Source organism: Argiope bruennichi, chromosome 4 (assembly GCF_947563725.1).
Source record: "Argiope bruennichi chromosome 4, qqArgBrue1.1, whole genome shotgun sequence".
Classification (NCBI taxonomy): Eukaryota; Metazoa; Arthropoda; class Arachnida; order Araneae; family Araneidae; genus Argiope; species Argiope bruennichi.
In genome coordinates, this window is record NC_079154.1 from 2,279,634 (window position 1) to 2,295,956 (window position 16,323).

The 16,323-nt window shown below is 27.7% G+C and overlaps 1 protein-coding gene across 4 annotated transcripts in view; it reads left to right on the forward strand.

Annotated features, from left to right (window-relative positions):
- Positions 1-10,313, forward strand: part of LOC129966830 (B-cell receptor-associated protein 31-like) — a 32,650-nt gene extending 22,337 nt beyond the window's left edge. For all 4 annotated transcript variants that reach the window (XM_056081411.1, XM_056081410.1, XM_056081412.1 and 1 more), the window contains 4 exons: positions 1,843-1,927; positions 6,997-7,098; positions 9,076-9,136; positions 10,015-10,313. In XM_056081411.1, the coding sequence (XP_055937386.1) occupies positions 1,843-1,927; positions 6,997-7,098; positions 9,076-9,092 (204 nt within the window). In that variant the 3' untranslated portion in view covers positions 9,093-9,136; positions 10,015-10,313. The remainder of the gene's footprint in view (positions 1-1,842; positions 1,928-6,996; positions 7,099-9,075; positions 9,137-10,014) is intronic.
- Positions 10,314-16,323: the final 6,010 nt, after the last annotated feature.

Below are 16,323 nucleotides of genomic sequence, written 5' to 3' on the forward strand. Positions count from 1 at the left end.
GAAAGTTTTTACAATACTGATAATAGGCATAAATTCTTAATTTAAAAGATTATGTTCCAAACTTTGCATTTACAGAATATTTTGCATTATTTGATGCTTTTAGAGATTCAATTTCAAACTTTCTAGCATGTTTTTCTCTTCCAAAATGAAATGCACAAACATATTTTAGGAAAGGCCTAACCAGTAATAAAGCTGAACATAAAACAACACAATATTACAAATATTTATTTAAATAGAATTTATTACACTTCAAGGTTCAAAGTTCAATCAAATTTTTATTTGATGCAAATAACTAAAAGAAAACTGTCACAGAAAAAAAGGTCACATTTTACTGTTTTTATGTAAAATATACTATTACAGAAAAATTCTGCCAGTTATAAGTTTTAATTTAATGAAATATGTAGAATAATTAATTATCTATATTAACAACCAGTCATATTAATAACTTGTTTTAAATGCCAAATATAACTATTTTGTTTGAACTTTTCTGAATTTTTAGAAGGACATAAGAGGAGAGATTCCTCCCAGAGGTGTGAATTTTTTAGTTCTAAATTAATGAAACTTAGAAGAATATTTGTTCATAATTTAAAAGCTATATAATTTTTTCACTTATTTGCCATTTTTGGTCTAATTGCAATAGACTGTTTATGCAGAATTTCATGTTATTCAAAATTATCTGAAATTCAAGCAATGTTTCATTCAGCAATATAGCTAATGCTGAACAGGCATTGAATACCATTGCAAGTGTGTAGGGGGTAATATCAAAATTGTCAGTTTAAAGAAAAATTAGTTGAATGCTGTTCCTCTCCCCCCCCCCTCCTTCTTTCCTCCATAACATATGAATAAAGAAAAATTTATACTAGAAAGTCATGTCTTGCAGTGAAGATTGTACTAGAATCTGACAAGAAAAAAAAATCAGTAGTTTTTTTTAGGAAATTTTACATTAGATCTTTGTTAAAAAAATTTTTTTCCAATCTTTTTAACTTTTTTAAAAACTTGACAGACTACAAAGAAATTCGTATGTCAGAATTTAAACTATTAATGTGTTGTATTCAAAAGAAGCTATTTTATTGATAAAACATATTCAGACCTAATAGATTAGAATCTTACAAGCTTATTTAATTATTTTATATAAAAAGAGCTTCATATAACATAATCTAGTCAATAAAATAATATATATAATCTAGTCAAAGTTTCAAAAAAGAGGGGAGGCAAAGACAAAAGTAAAAGAACCGATAATGGAAATATATATATATATATTTCTTTGATTTTTCTTCTGCCTCAAAAGAAAGAATTAAAGCAATATTTTGTTGATAAAAATTAAATGTCAGCAATAAGAATTGGTAAATATAAATAATAGCAAAAGTATTTTTATATAAATTATTGAAAATAAAAAGGCTATTGTAAGATGTGTAAAAAAACACAATTAAAATAAGCACACATTCAATATAGAAATTTGAGTTTGAAGTGCAAAAAGATTTAAAATCCCTGAATTGAATAGACTTTGCACAATTATTAATTCTATTTTTTATCTATTTTTAAATTTATATAAAGTGATTTTTTTAAAATTTTTTCCTTGAATTATGATTGAAGAATGACAGTTTATTTGCATAAATAGCATCCCATCTTGTAGCAATTTCTGTATGTTCATGGCTTCTCTTCTCTTATGTTGTTACAAACATGTTCTTTGTACTATGATTCATATATATTCGTATTAAAAAGATATTTTTAAGGCAGTTTTTTTAAAATGTAGACTGTATTTATAATTCATTTTTATCAATATATACTATTATTGTATTTACATTTTAAAATTTATTATAACTTCTTGTTTATATGTTTTAGTTAGAAGAACAAAAAAATCCTTCGAGTGGAAAATTTATTGAAGAAATTAAGGGATTGGAAAATCTGTTAGAGATCAAAGCTAATGGTTAATATTGAATTATTATATATTCCTTCTTATATCTTTTATTATAAATTTGTCTCATAAAAAGTATAAATAGATGCTAAAAAGATGTAAAATTTTATCATTAACTAGCAACTTTTGACAATCAACTGTTCACCAGAATTATTGGTTATGTAAAAGAAGTAATAGTTACATAAAGTTTCAATTGAATCTTTTGTAATTTATTATCATGTGAGAACATGATGTTGTTTTGGTTAGGGGGTTTGAAGCTCGAAATAATGTAAGCAATGAATATTGAAGCTCGAAATCATGTAGGCAATGAAAAAAGCATAAAAGTCCAATTTTCATCATCACCATCTTTTAATCGCATATCTTTTTTATCTGCTTTTACAGGTATTGGATTATTATTATTATGTATGCGTCTTTGAAAGCAGGTGCGTTTTTAAAAGGTTGATGTAGAACTATGACATCATAGCTGATCATAGCTCCAAAACTTTGTTTGCCAGCTGGAAAAATTGAAAATGAAAGTTTAAAAAAATTATATATATATATATAGAGAGAGAGAGAGAGCGGGATAGACTGATAGAGAAGTTTCATGATTGTTTCAAGCTGGTTTCAATTGGTTAATGATGTAAATTAATAAGACAAATAATTACTTAAAAAATAATCATATTCTCACATAACTTGAAATTTGCAATCGTAGATTACATTTTAATTTTTTTCATATTTTTCTGCTTTTTTTCCCCCCCTTAATTGCTTCCTTAGCACAGTATTTTGAAATTGCATATTTTTATAGTCATGTATTTTAAAAATCTTATACCATTTTCTTGTAGCATTATGCGGTTCATTAATTTTCTATCATTTCTGATAAAAATTTGTATTTTAATTTGAACAAGAAGAAGATTAAACTTTACTTGTTTTAGTAACATTCTTGTGGAATTGAAACCTTTCATAAAATATATATATAAAAAAAGGATAATTCATTTTTGAAGCATTGCATATTTTTCAGAATATATTTCATAATTTACATAATGTATCAGAGAATTCTATAAATTTTTGCCCATTTAATAAGAAAAAAAATATGCAGCTTACTGCTGTGAAGCAAAATATCAAGCTAAAACAGCACTACTCTAAAAGTATTTAAGCATGTACAAACACTAAAAAATATTCATCATTACTTACTTCTGAAGTTAACCTTCAGCTGTAACTGTCATAATATTCAAAAATTTTATCATAAGTATCATACTAAAACATTCTCAACATGGAAAAATTAAGCTGAATCTTTATATCATGGTCATCAACAATGGGAGAAAAGGCCAGGATGTGTAAGGACAAATAATTATATTGTTTCAACAATGTAAATAATTTGAATTTTTCTTCAACAATTAAATATATTGTAGTAAAATGTGTATAAAATATTTAAAACAAACTATTAAAGTAGCAAAAATTGATATAATTGGAGAAATAATTTTTTTCAATCTTAAAATGATATAAAAATATTTGTGCTGTACAGGGCTGCCACTTGGGTATTAAGCACCCATGTTCAAATTGAAATTTGGCGCCCCTTAATGGGATTTTGTTGCACATTATATGTGAAATACTCTTTTATAGTGTTCAAAATTTGACTTTCGAACTGAAAAGCTTTAAAATTATAATATTAAAACACGTTTGTCTTATTGCTTACTGTTTTTTATTATTACTTAAATTATCTTATTGTTTTTTATTATTTCAAAAATTTTAAAAACAAGACGAGGATAAAACATTTTTTAAGTAAAATATAAGAATTAGAAAATATATTTAAATATGGATTCTCTTAGCTTTAGCAGTTACAAACGCTCGTATAAATTCCTTTATATTTAATTTATCAAAAATTTCGCTGTCTATGGATATAATTGACAAGTCCGGTTATCTCTCCTGCGCCATGGTAGATCGCATGTAGTTTTTTATAATTTCAAGTTTTGAAAAACTTTTTTCTCCAGTAGCCACCGGAGCTGGAAGGGTTAAAGAAATCCGTAAAACTATTCCAATATTTGGAAATGTATCGTTAAGATTGTTTTCATTTAAAATATCAATAGGTGGCATATCCTCTTTGGTAAAACATCGCAAAGATAAGAGTATTCCCTGTTAATTCACGGGCACACTCACACGGTGGTGCCGCCGCCATCATTACGAAAAAAAAAGCAAACTCAACAACGACGTTCAGCTGCAACAGCTTCACAGCACATAAAGAATAAATATATGCCGATACAAAACATTCCCAATTCCTGTTGTTACATGTTACAAATTCTTATATTTTTAACATGTTCCGTGTGGTAGCATGAACTCTACACGGAACGTGTTTTTATTGTTCGTAGCGGCAATCAAATTTTATTTTACACAAACGAAAATAAAAGTAAAACTAAATTAAAATATAAAATAAAAATAAAATCTCATTTTATTGCTTAGAAAATGCAAAACATGTAAAATTGCTAGCATAAAATTAACAACTTTTATTTAAGTAACATTAAATAAAAAAAACTATAAGAACTATAAATTTTGGCGCCCCCGTGGCCCAGGCGCCCTTGTGCGGTTAATAATTTTTAGATGTTGTAGAAAAAATGTCAACATTTTGCTGAATTTTAATTAATGTAAAATTCAAAAAAATTGCTCTAAGATGCTCATTTTCATCTGAAGTATTTATATACTAAGCTTTGATAGCTCTAGATTGAACATTCTAGCCTATAGAGTGCAAATACTTATTGGCACACGCACACATTCATTGTGATTATTATTATCAGAGATTTGAAGCATCTATTGAAAAAATTCCCTTTTGAAGACAGTTATGATTATTTTTAACTGTCTAAATTTTAAACAATTTTCTGAGTAGATAAGAAATATGTACAAAATAAACAAAATGTCCCCCCCTCCTTATTTTTATATCTTAATTATAGTGCAGTTCCATCTCTATAACATTGTCTATTATTGCAATTAGGATGGAAACAATATCATTTCACTTGATTGTCTGATATTGTTTACAGAAATTGCTATAATTCCTATTGTGATTCACATTGATTTCATTCCCTGATGAGCAAATTGAAGCATTGTTCTTTTGTTTTCACATTCTGTTTCCTCTTTTAATATTGATTTACACACACATATATGCACTTATTTGTAATGAATTTGAATATATTTGCTTAATTATTTTTTGTAATTTTCTGGTAGGCATGATTCTATTGTTGCAATATTTCAGTTAATGATATATATGTAATTTAAAACAAATGAATAAGGATTGTTTTTTTATTTAAAAATTATTCATATTTACTTAGTCTTGTTGGATATTCCAAAGAAAAATGCTAATTAAGGTTTTGACTTGTCTTTATTAATAATAAAAGAGAATGCATGCATATTGGCTACAAAACATCAGAAATAATGAAGGAAAAATGGAGTATCAATGGTTTTATGATACATGCCAGGGGGGGTTAAATAATTGAGATAAAAAGAAGAAAGTTGTTGAGCTGTTGTTGAGAAGTCAGATAACCAATAATACTTAGGAAAAATTAAATAAAAATCATTAAAAAACCTTACTTTAAAAAACTATTATAGTCAATTCAAAGTATTATGAGTACTTAGTCTTGAAATTTTTTTTATTCTACATTATTTCAGATAATTTTATGTATTAGAAATTCAAATTTATTAATTATGATACAATCTCTTCTTTCTTAAAAAGAATTAGAAAAATATTTTAGAATACAAAATATAATACTTAAAACATGATTGAAATCCTTTCAATGAAATATTTTATTCATTGGTATTTATTTAACGTTTTTAAAAAACATCATGGGGAAAATGGATATCTCATATATTTATTTTAAATCTAAGAAGAGATATAAAAAAAAAAGTTGGAAGAGAATAAATAATTTTGAGATTGATAACTTTAATAGAAACAATATTAAAAATTCAATGTTAAATGTTATTAACATTGAATTTAATTAAATGTTTGTGTATCTTTGCTATATAACTTGTTGTTTTGAAAAATGAAATTTCTGTATTTCAAAATCATGACTTCACATGTTGACAATAATAAAATAATTCACTGTCTTTTTAATGATAAGTACAATTTATTTTTCACTAATAAATTATATAACACAAAATTTTAAGAAACAAAAATATTTTTTTTTTTCTGATTTTAATTAAAAGTAAGGAATAAAAATCTCCAGGTTATATACTTTTTGTTCTTTAAGATTGAAGTCATTTTTGAAAACATTTGCATTGACTAAAATATTCTTTATATTTATTTTTATTATTCTTTATTCTGGGACAAAGATATGTGGGAAAGGTTTCCTGTGGATTTCTTTATGAGAATGTAGCTAATTGTTTACTTGTTAAAGTAGCATTCTGTAGATGAATCTTTATTTTTTATTGTTGTTGTTTCTAAGAAGACATAATTTATTCCTCATTTGGAAAGGGAGGAATAAATATTTAAAATATTACCAAACTAAGATGCTGGATAAAAGCAAACAAAGTTGACAATTTTAAAATTACTGGAGATAAGTAATAAAAAAAAATTAAATTAGGAAGTTATTGTTGATTCAAATATTGTATGTGGCTTAATTTGGCATCTAAGGCTTAAAAATGAGTTATATCTGTAAGCAGGTATTTCCAAATTAGGTTTATTTTATAGAAACATGCATATTTAAATGTTCAGGTTATCGAATTCATATTTCATGATGATGTAGGAATAACTCTTCATTTGATTTTTTCTTGTTTATAATAGTAGAGACATATCTGCCTTACTATTGGAGACAATTGGTTAAAAACTTTTTTGAATTATCAAATGATATTGATAGGTATTGTGAATATAGCAGAATTGATAACACTTGGAATGATAGTTTTTAGTTGAAAATATAATCATTTTCTTTATCTATTAAACTGTACTGAAATTTAAATCTATAAAAATTTCATATATATATATATATATATATATATATATATATATATATATATATAATATCTGGCTTTTGCTTTCTGATTGAAAATTTTTTATCATACATTAAAGTTTTCATTTTATTTGAATAAAATGTTTTATTTATAATTTTTTGCTCCTTCTTCTACAGAACTGAAATCATCTGAACAGAATCTTGAAGTTTTAAAAATGAGAAGTACAGAGATTTCAGAAAAATGTAAAGAAATATTGGAGGAAATCGGTAAACTCAAAGGTTTGTTTTATATTAAACATTATGTACTGCTGAAAAATATTGATTCTTAACATGTAAAAAATAAAACTGAAAAGCTAAAATGTTGGAAGTATTACTACTATTTGTAGTCAATTCATATCTCCAAAATATAACTTTTAATAATTGTTATAAAATAAATTGATCAAATTTCTTGCATTATTAGTGGATATATGATAAACATTTCTGTGAATATATTTTATACATTGAAAAATTTCATGATAATAACAATTTTTGAATTGAATTAAAATTTTTAAAAATCAACTTGTCTAAACCTTTTTTTGAATCTCTATTATTTTATCCTTATTCTTCTTCATTTTTTTAAAATAACACTAATAATAAGAACTATATAATCTAAATATATAGTTCTTAATATAATCAACTATAAATAATTATTTGTATGTACTGTGCTAATGAATTAGATGTTATTTGTAGATATTGTGGAACTTCTCCTTTTGGATTATTCTTCTGATACTTGAAATTTTGAAATTTAATATTATTTTAGATTTTTCAGTATTTTGATGGAAAACATAGATTGCATTTGTTTTTGACATCTGTTAGGTGCTGGTTTTTTCTGAATTTCATTAAATTTTCGTGACATGAACATTTAAGGAAACATCAATAATGAAATTGCACTTCAAATTTCCAATCCTAGCAAGCTTGTTAATGTAATGGTTTTTATCATTCTGGAATTTTAATCGCAGTTAATGGATGTTAAAATATTTTTATAACATCAGTAACAAAATGTAAATTTTCTTTGTAAAAATGCTGAATTAAAAAAATAAAATGGAAGTAAAAATGGGGGGAAAAAGTAGAATGAAAGTATGCTTCTGTATATATTTGTACTGTATTTAGCGAGCAAACTTGATAAAGAGTAAGCTTGCCTTCTACATGGAGATAAATTCAATCTTAACCAGCATATACAATATTCATTTCATTCTCATTTCACCAATATTTGAATAATCTTTTTCAAATATTGGTGAAATGTAAGACTTATTTTAAAAAAAATTATTGCATTTCTAAACAAATTTTAAAATAACTCTTATTTTAACTTCTCATTTTATATTTATAAGTAATCTTAATTAAAAAGAATAAAAAATTATTTTAAAAATATCTTTTACCTTTCACTTGTTCATTTATAAATTCATTATTATAAATGTAATGGAATCATAAAATTTTTTTTAATAGTACAATACCAAATAATGTTATTCACATGTTATCAATTTTATTAAGTGTATGAATTAATGGATAATTTTTTAAAACTATTAAAGTAGTATGTTGTCACCAATAGTATGCATGTAGAACACAAAAGTGTACAAAATTTCAAAACATAAATGCATCAAACAGTAAATGGAAATTGATTACAAAATTCCATCTTTAAAAATACAAAATCAATTAAGTTAAATAAAAGTGTGTATCAAATACAGTGATAACTTAAATTACTCCTATAGAAAAAAATATATAAATTATAGTACTTATTAACTTAAACAATTATGAAAATTAGAAAAAAAAAAATCCATGAGGTTTAATTGTTTATTCATAACTTTCAAATAATGTTTTAAGTATAGATGCAGTTTCTGTAGCTTTATCAAATCCAATTAATCTGGTGTAACTAGCTAAGAAATAAGAGATGCTAACATACATGGTGTTGTCAGGTGTTCTGCCTACATGCATAGTTAACTGCCATGACTGCATGAAAATTAGCACATAGTCATATTTTCATCAGTATGCAAATATTGTTTTATCTTTATATTAGTATACTTCCAAATAATAGTTTATTTATTTATACAAGACTTACAAATATATCTAATCTCTTTTTTGTTTCTTTTATTACATACAAATTTATAATATATTATTATTGCGATTTTACATGTTCAAGAATTAAAATTTAAAACATTTGTTATATATCTATCCTTATATACCTAATTTTCCTAAAATAATTAAATGTGTTTACTTTTGTAGCTAAGACTGAAAGTTAAGTGCCAATTATACATACGAAGCATGGATCGTTTGTTACTTAAAAGTGAGTAAATCTTTTTTTATAAATATATTTCTTAATAAACTGAAAATACATTCTTTAGATTCTGTGTATTTTTTTCATGTTTCTCATACATACTAAATTAACCAGTGTCTTGTCATGCAGACAAGTCTCTTTTTAAATTTCTTTATTTAATTGTTAAATTGAAATATTATTAATAATGATGAAGATAATGTATTTAATGTTTTTTAAATTACAAAATTGTTTATTTTTAAGTATTTTTAGAATATTAAAAAAACTTCAAAACAAAAATAACCATAACCAGCAAATGAATATACTTATTTCAGCAAATTGTCATAAAATCATAAATTTGCGATTTTTTTTTTTAATTTAGTAAAATTTTATTGTTGAACCCAACATTTCTAATTCTGGCTGCCTGATATTTTTTGAGAGTGATGCAGATATTTATGTTTCAGACATAAATTTTGTTTTACTTTATTATTAAGCCATTATATTTTATTTTCCACTTTGTGTAGATAAAAATTCAATTCTTGTCATTTTCGAAGACTGTTTCATATTCTATTTTACATTTAATATCTTATTTGATGTAAAATCATGCTTGTACAAAAGAAGTTTGAAATATCAGAAATTTTCAGTTATCAAAATGCATGAATTAAAAAAAGAAAGACTGAGTTTGAAATCATAAACATTAAATTCATTATTTCTACTAGTCTTTTTTTTTTTTTTTACAATGTGCTTTCAAAAAATTCAGTTTATTTAACTTTTTTCAAGGATTATATTATAATAATATTTTTGAAACAAATTCAATTAAAGTCATTAGAATTCTTTACAGTTAAAGTCTTTTTAAAAAATTCCCTTTTTAATCAGCTGTTTAATGATTAGTTCTTTATTTTTCATTTTAGGTGCTCTTTGAATCCAATTATTAAAAGTGGTTTTTCATTATAATGTTTGTTGCAGCATTGATTGCCTTTTTCTGCAACAAAAATGCCTTCTTAACCAAATATACTTTACCAAATAGTGAGATTTCATTTTATTTTTCATTTGTTTGAATGTTTCTATGCATATGAATGGAATAGTTGCAGTGAATTATGATTATGTATTTAAATTGCTCTTAGATTAAAGAGAATTATTTAAAAATTTTATCTGTGAAAAAATATTTAGAAAACTTTGACATAAATAAATTACAAGTTACATTTTTCAATGGAAAAGAACTCAATTACCTTTGTAGATGCAAATATCAATTGAGGTATAAAAAAATGTCAAATTGATAAATAGGGCTATTTCTCAGTAAGGGGAATAGTTAAAAAACTTTATATATTTTCAATCTTGTTAAGAAACATTTTTATTTTTGTAATCAATATGTATGTTATCGTCGATTAAAAATGGATGTATTAGAAGAAAATACGGATGACGTTATGTAGTTATTCAGGCTTTATTTTGTGCAACCGCTTTCAACGGGTTACAGCATTCGAATGTACAAGATCACATTTGTTGTAGGTGGCGCTCTTGCATGCCATGACGTAACATTCCGCCCGGCGTTGAAATATGCAAGATTTCAAAACACCTTTAATTAACAATTAGCTTACATTTTCTAAAACCAAATAAACTATTCAGATGAAATATTTACAAGTGAACAACAAAATTGCAAAATATATATTAAATTTATATTAATTAAACTTATATATTAAACATGATATAAATACAATTATTATGTACATACAATATATACAACTATCTTAACTATTTTAATTTTCAAAGTTATCCCTTATTGGTAAGAGACAAATTTTTGAAATAGGGCGTGTAAAAATACCTGTGTTAGTTTTTAATTTAACAACTCTTACTCTGCCTTCATTTCCATAAATTATCTCTAAAATTCTAGCCATTGCCCATTTGCAAGGAGGCAAATCATTTTCCTTTAACAATACTAAACATCCGACCTTAACATTATTTTTTTTTGAATTGCCACTTATTTCTTTGCTGTAAGTGGTTCAAATAGTCAATTTTCCAGCGTTTCCAAATTGTTTGAACACATTTGGTAGTATATTGCCAGCGCGACAACCTATTGTCAGAAATGTCTACAATTTCCGGTTCAGGTATTGAAGTTATTGGGCGTCCAATGATAAAGTGTCCAGGAGTTAAAACTTCATATTCATTAATATTATCTGATAATGGAATTAAGGGACGTGAGTTAAGTATACCTTCAATCTGAATTACTATTGTTTCAAATTCTTCAATAGTTGTTTTACTGTTAGCTAAAGTTCTATAAAGATGGTGTTTAAATGATTTTACTCCTGCTTCCCATAAGCCTCCGAAATTGGGAGAAGGGGGAATAAATTTCCATTGGATTGATTCTGTGGATAGGTAATTGGCTAAAGTCTCATTAGTCTGACAAACTAGTTTTTTTAAGCGATTTAATTCTGAAGCTGCACCCTTGAAATTAGATGCATTATCCGACATCAATGTTGCAATGCGGCCTCTACGGGCGCAGAGTCTCTTTAAAGATGCAATGAAAGCTTCAGTCGTCAAATCTGTTACCGTTTCTAGGTGAATAGCTTTAGTTGACAAACATACAAAAATCGCTACATAAACCTTTGAATATATTCCCTTTCTTTGGTTTTTAAACTTTATTTGAAAAGGACCACAAAAATCTACACCAGAATTTAAAAATGGAGAACTAGGAGTTACTCTTTCTGAAGGTAAATTTCCCATTAACTGGTCTAACACCCTAGGCCTTTGCCTAAAACATCTAATACAATCATGGACAATTTTTCTTGCAATACCTTTACCATTTAAGGGCCAGTATTGTAGTCTAATTTGATGTAACAAACCTTGTGCACCAATATGTAGACATTTTTTATGTACATGCTCAAAAAGTAACTTTGTGAATGTATGTTTACTGGGTAAAATTATTTGATGTTTAGATTCAAATGGCAAGTCAGAATTTTTAAGTCTACCGCCAACTCTAAGTAATCCTTTTTCATCTAGGAATGGATCTAAAGATCTTAACTTACTTGTTTTAGAAATATTTTTACCTTTATTTAGTGCATCTATTTCTGATTTAAATTCACTCAACTGAGCTACACTAGCTAAATATTCAGTACTTTTTTGCAGCTCCTCAGTAGTTAAATATTTACTTATCTTATTACGAGACTCCTTAGCTTTAGTGTTGCTAATAAACCTGAAAATAAAGCTAACTATTCTAATTAATTTTATGAAATTATTTGTATGATTAAAGAGTTCATCATAAAAATTTGAATTAGAGTCATTAATATTCAGAGTCACAACACATTTTAGTTCATCAACAAAAGCAAAATCCTGCATGGATTGATTGTCTACTGGTTCATCAGTAAGTTCATCTGGACCAGCAAACCACATTTTATTTCTTATGAGTTCATCTGCACTGCATCCTTTAGAAATAATGTCAGCAGGATTGTTTCTGCTACTTACATGTTTCCAATGACAATCTGATGTGAGCGTTTGGATCTCCGCAACCCTATTGCTGACGAATGTTTTTAGCTTATAGGGCTCAGTCTTGATCCACGCCAAAACAATAGTAGAGTCTGTCCCAGTGAGATAACATCAATGGGTAATTGCAGAATTGGAACTATCTTTTTCACTAATCTAGATAACAGCAACGCAGCACACAGTTCAAGTCGGGGAATGGTAAGTGACTTTAATGGAGCCACTCTGGATTTGCTGCACACTAGACTAGTTTTAAACTGTCCAGATTGGGTGAAGCACTTTAAATAGACAACAGCAGCATAGGCACGTTCTGATGCATCAGAAAATCCATGAATCTCAATGCGAACTGCATCAGGAAGTAGAATAAACCTTTGAATTCTGAAGTTGTTTACTTCCGAGAGTTTTATGTAGAACCTTTTCCATTCTGTCATTGCATCAGGTGGTAATTTTTCATTCCAGTCCAATTTTATCTTCCAAAGTCCTTGGATAAATATTTTTGCCTTGGTAATGAGAGGGCCTAAAAGTCCAAGTGGGTCATAAAGACTCGCTATTTCTGACAGCACTTCCCTTTTTGAAAAAGAGTCCTTAGGCTTGATCTTTACCTTATATGTAAAGCAATCTTCTTTTGGATCCCAAAACATACCTAATGTTTTTACAGAACACCCTGTTCTTTCGAAAATGAATAAGATGTGGTAGACAGGTTTTGTAGTAAATTAGAGTTATTAGCGACCCATTTGTGAAGCTCAAATCCAGCTCTTCCGAGGAGTTCAGAAATCTGGGTTTGAAGATTTTTAGTATCTTCTAGCGTTGCATCACCTGACAGAATGTCATCCATGTAGAAATCAGAACAAATCACATCTGCAGCCTTAGGAAAGTCCTTTTTTTCCTCATCTGCTAAAGCTCTTAAGGTCCTGGTAGCCAAAAATGGCGCAGAAACTGTTCCATAGGTTACTGTAGACAGTTTGTAAATCTTCACTGGACAATCAGCACTTGATTTCCAGACAATACGCTGTAAGTCTCTTTGAGTGGGATCGATCAGTATTTGTCTGTACATTTTTTTAATATCTGCACTAAATGCATATCTGTGCTTTCTGAATCTACTTACTATGGAAAAAAGATCTTGCTGAATAATACCTCCATTTAGTAAAATGGAATTCAGAGAATATCCACTTGTTGTTTTTGCACTTGCATCAAAAACCACTCTTAAGGGAGTTGACGTTTTCTCAGGTTTATATATCGCATGGTGGGGAATGTAATAGTTCACATTGCTATCAGCTTCAATTTTAATCTCCTCCATGTGTTCTAAACTCTCATATTCTCGCATAAATTCCTTATATAAGATTTCCATAGTATTATTTTTGTTTAATTTATTCCAGATACCATTTAGGCGCTTGATTGCATTTTCTTTGGAATTTCCTAGTAATGATGCGGCATTTTCCTTTATGGGTAATTGAACTATAAATCTTCCAGTTTTATCTCTTTTATAGGTTTTAACAAAATGCTCCTCACAATAAATTTCTTCTTCACTCTTTGTTATTTCTTTAACATTATCCGGCAATGATTCCAATTCAAAAAATTGTTTAACTGCTTCATCTAAATTTGGTTCACTTACGAGATAACAATTGGCTTTTTGAGGTAACTGGGGAAGAATGCCTGTAACTAAATAACCAAACTTAGTATTTTGTAATATTACATCTCCATTTTGCAGACGAAGTTGCTCAGGTTTTAAAATCTCAAAAAATAGCTCACTTCCTAATAGTATATCAATTTGACCTGGTGTGTGGAAATTAAAATCAGCTAGTTCAATTGAAGAGGGGATATTTAATGCAGATATATTTAATTTCGATGCAGGAATCTCATCGGTTATTTTAGGAAGAATAGAACATTTCACCATGTGTGAAAATGAATAATCTCGATTTGATACTTCAATGTTAGCAGCGTGTTTAATAAACTGCGTAATTCCATTTATACCAGTTATACCTTGTTTTATTGATTTTAGTTTGATTCCCAATTTTGTAGCTACATCTTCTCGAAGAATACATAAAGTCGAAGCATTGTCTAAGAGCCCTCTTAATTGAACTCTCCGACCATCTGCAGTTTTCACATAAATAAGAAGAGTGTTTAATATAACTGATTTATTCCCTTCTATCGCCTGTTTAGTCTCTCTCGGATTCAACGTCAAAGCAGATACTTCGGTTAGTACGTTTAGTTTCGGTTTCGTTTCTGCATCTGTTTGGCTTTCGCTCGCCCGTGCCCTTGAATCTGAAGTGGTAGCGCGATTTTCAGCTGACTCATCATGTATGAGCGAGTTATGCCTTTTACCGCAACTTGGAATGTTGCAAGAATATTTTGATTTGCAGATCCCCGGGTGAGGTTTAAGACAGTTAATGCATAATTTGTTATTCCTAACAAAGTTCTTTCTGTCATCGATAGACATATTTTGAAAAGTAACGCATCTAAATAGTGCGTGATAGTTTTTGCATAAAATACAAGCTTTAGCATTGGAATTTTTATTATTAACTATAAGTGTTTTCGTTCTTTTAAATATGCTCGTATTTTGTGGACTTTCGTATTTACTAGGAATACGGTTAATATTTTCTAACAAAGAACTTCGCTTTTCTAGAAATTTCATCAAATTTTCAAATGCAGGAATTTCTGCCGTATTTAGAGAAAGCTCGAATTGCTTCCTTGTCTCTTTATCTACTTTCTGTAGAATGATGTTTACAAGCATTAAATCAGATAGCTTATTTTGTTCGAATGTAAGAACCTTTAACGCTCTGATGTTTTTATTAACGCAGTCTATTAAGGCACACAGTTCTTTAGCAGATTCTCTACTAATTTTCTCAAAATTTATTATTTCTAATATATGAGAGTCTATCAATTGACGTTGATTTTCATAACGATCTGATAATGCTTTAAAGAGTGATTGAAAGTTATCACTAGACGATTCTAATAATTTAGCTTCTCCTCTTAAGCATGCACGGAGATAATACAGCTTTTGAGAATCATTTAATTGCTCATTGTTGCTAATTAAATTAACAAATAAATTTTTAAAATTTGCAAAATCAGCTATTTTTCCAGAAAATTCTGGTAATGGAATTTCCGGTAGTCGGATTTTAGTTACTGCATTATCCTTTGAAACAGGGTTAATTTTAAATTCATCTTTAATTGAATTTAATAGCAATTTCAGACCTACCTCTGTTTCTTCAATCCTTATATTTATTTGATCAATATTTTCTAGGATGGTTTCTATATCTTCCGACGTTTCAATACCGCAATATTGTTCGGATATCTTGTCCAACTGTGCTTGCAATTGTCCAAGTTTCCTTAATTTCACTTCTAATTCCATTGCGTTAATGTCTTTCGAAGCGGACTTTTCGGCACTAAAACTTTCGATTCTTTTCAAAGTAGTTTTTATCGAGCCTTTCAGTTTATTTAGTTTCTTTTCTGAAACCGCTTCTCGGTCATCGCTTTTTTCAACTTTTTTATCCATGGTATTTGCTCCGGCTCGCTTTTGACCAATGTTATCGTCGATTAAAAATGGATGTATTAGAAGAAAATACGGATGACGTTATGTAGTTATTCAGGCTTTATTTTGTGCAACCGCTTTCAACGGGTTACAGCATTCGAATGTACAAGATCACATTTGTTGTAGGTGGCGCTCTTGCATGCCATGACGTAACAATGTATATTAGAAGTTTCCCTCTCTATTATTTTTCCCCCCATATTACTTTGCTATAGAAGAATTG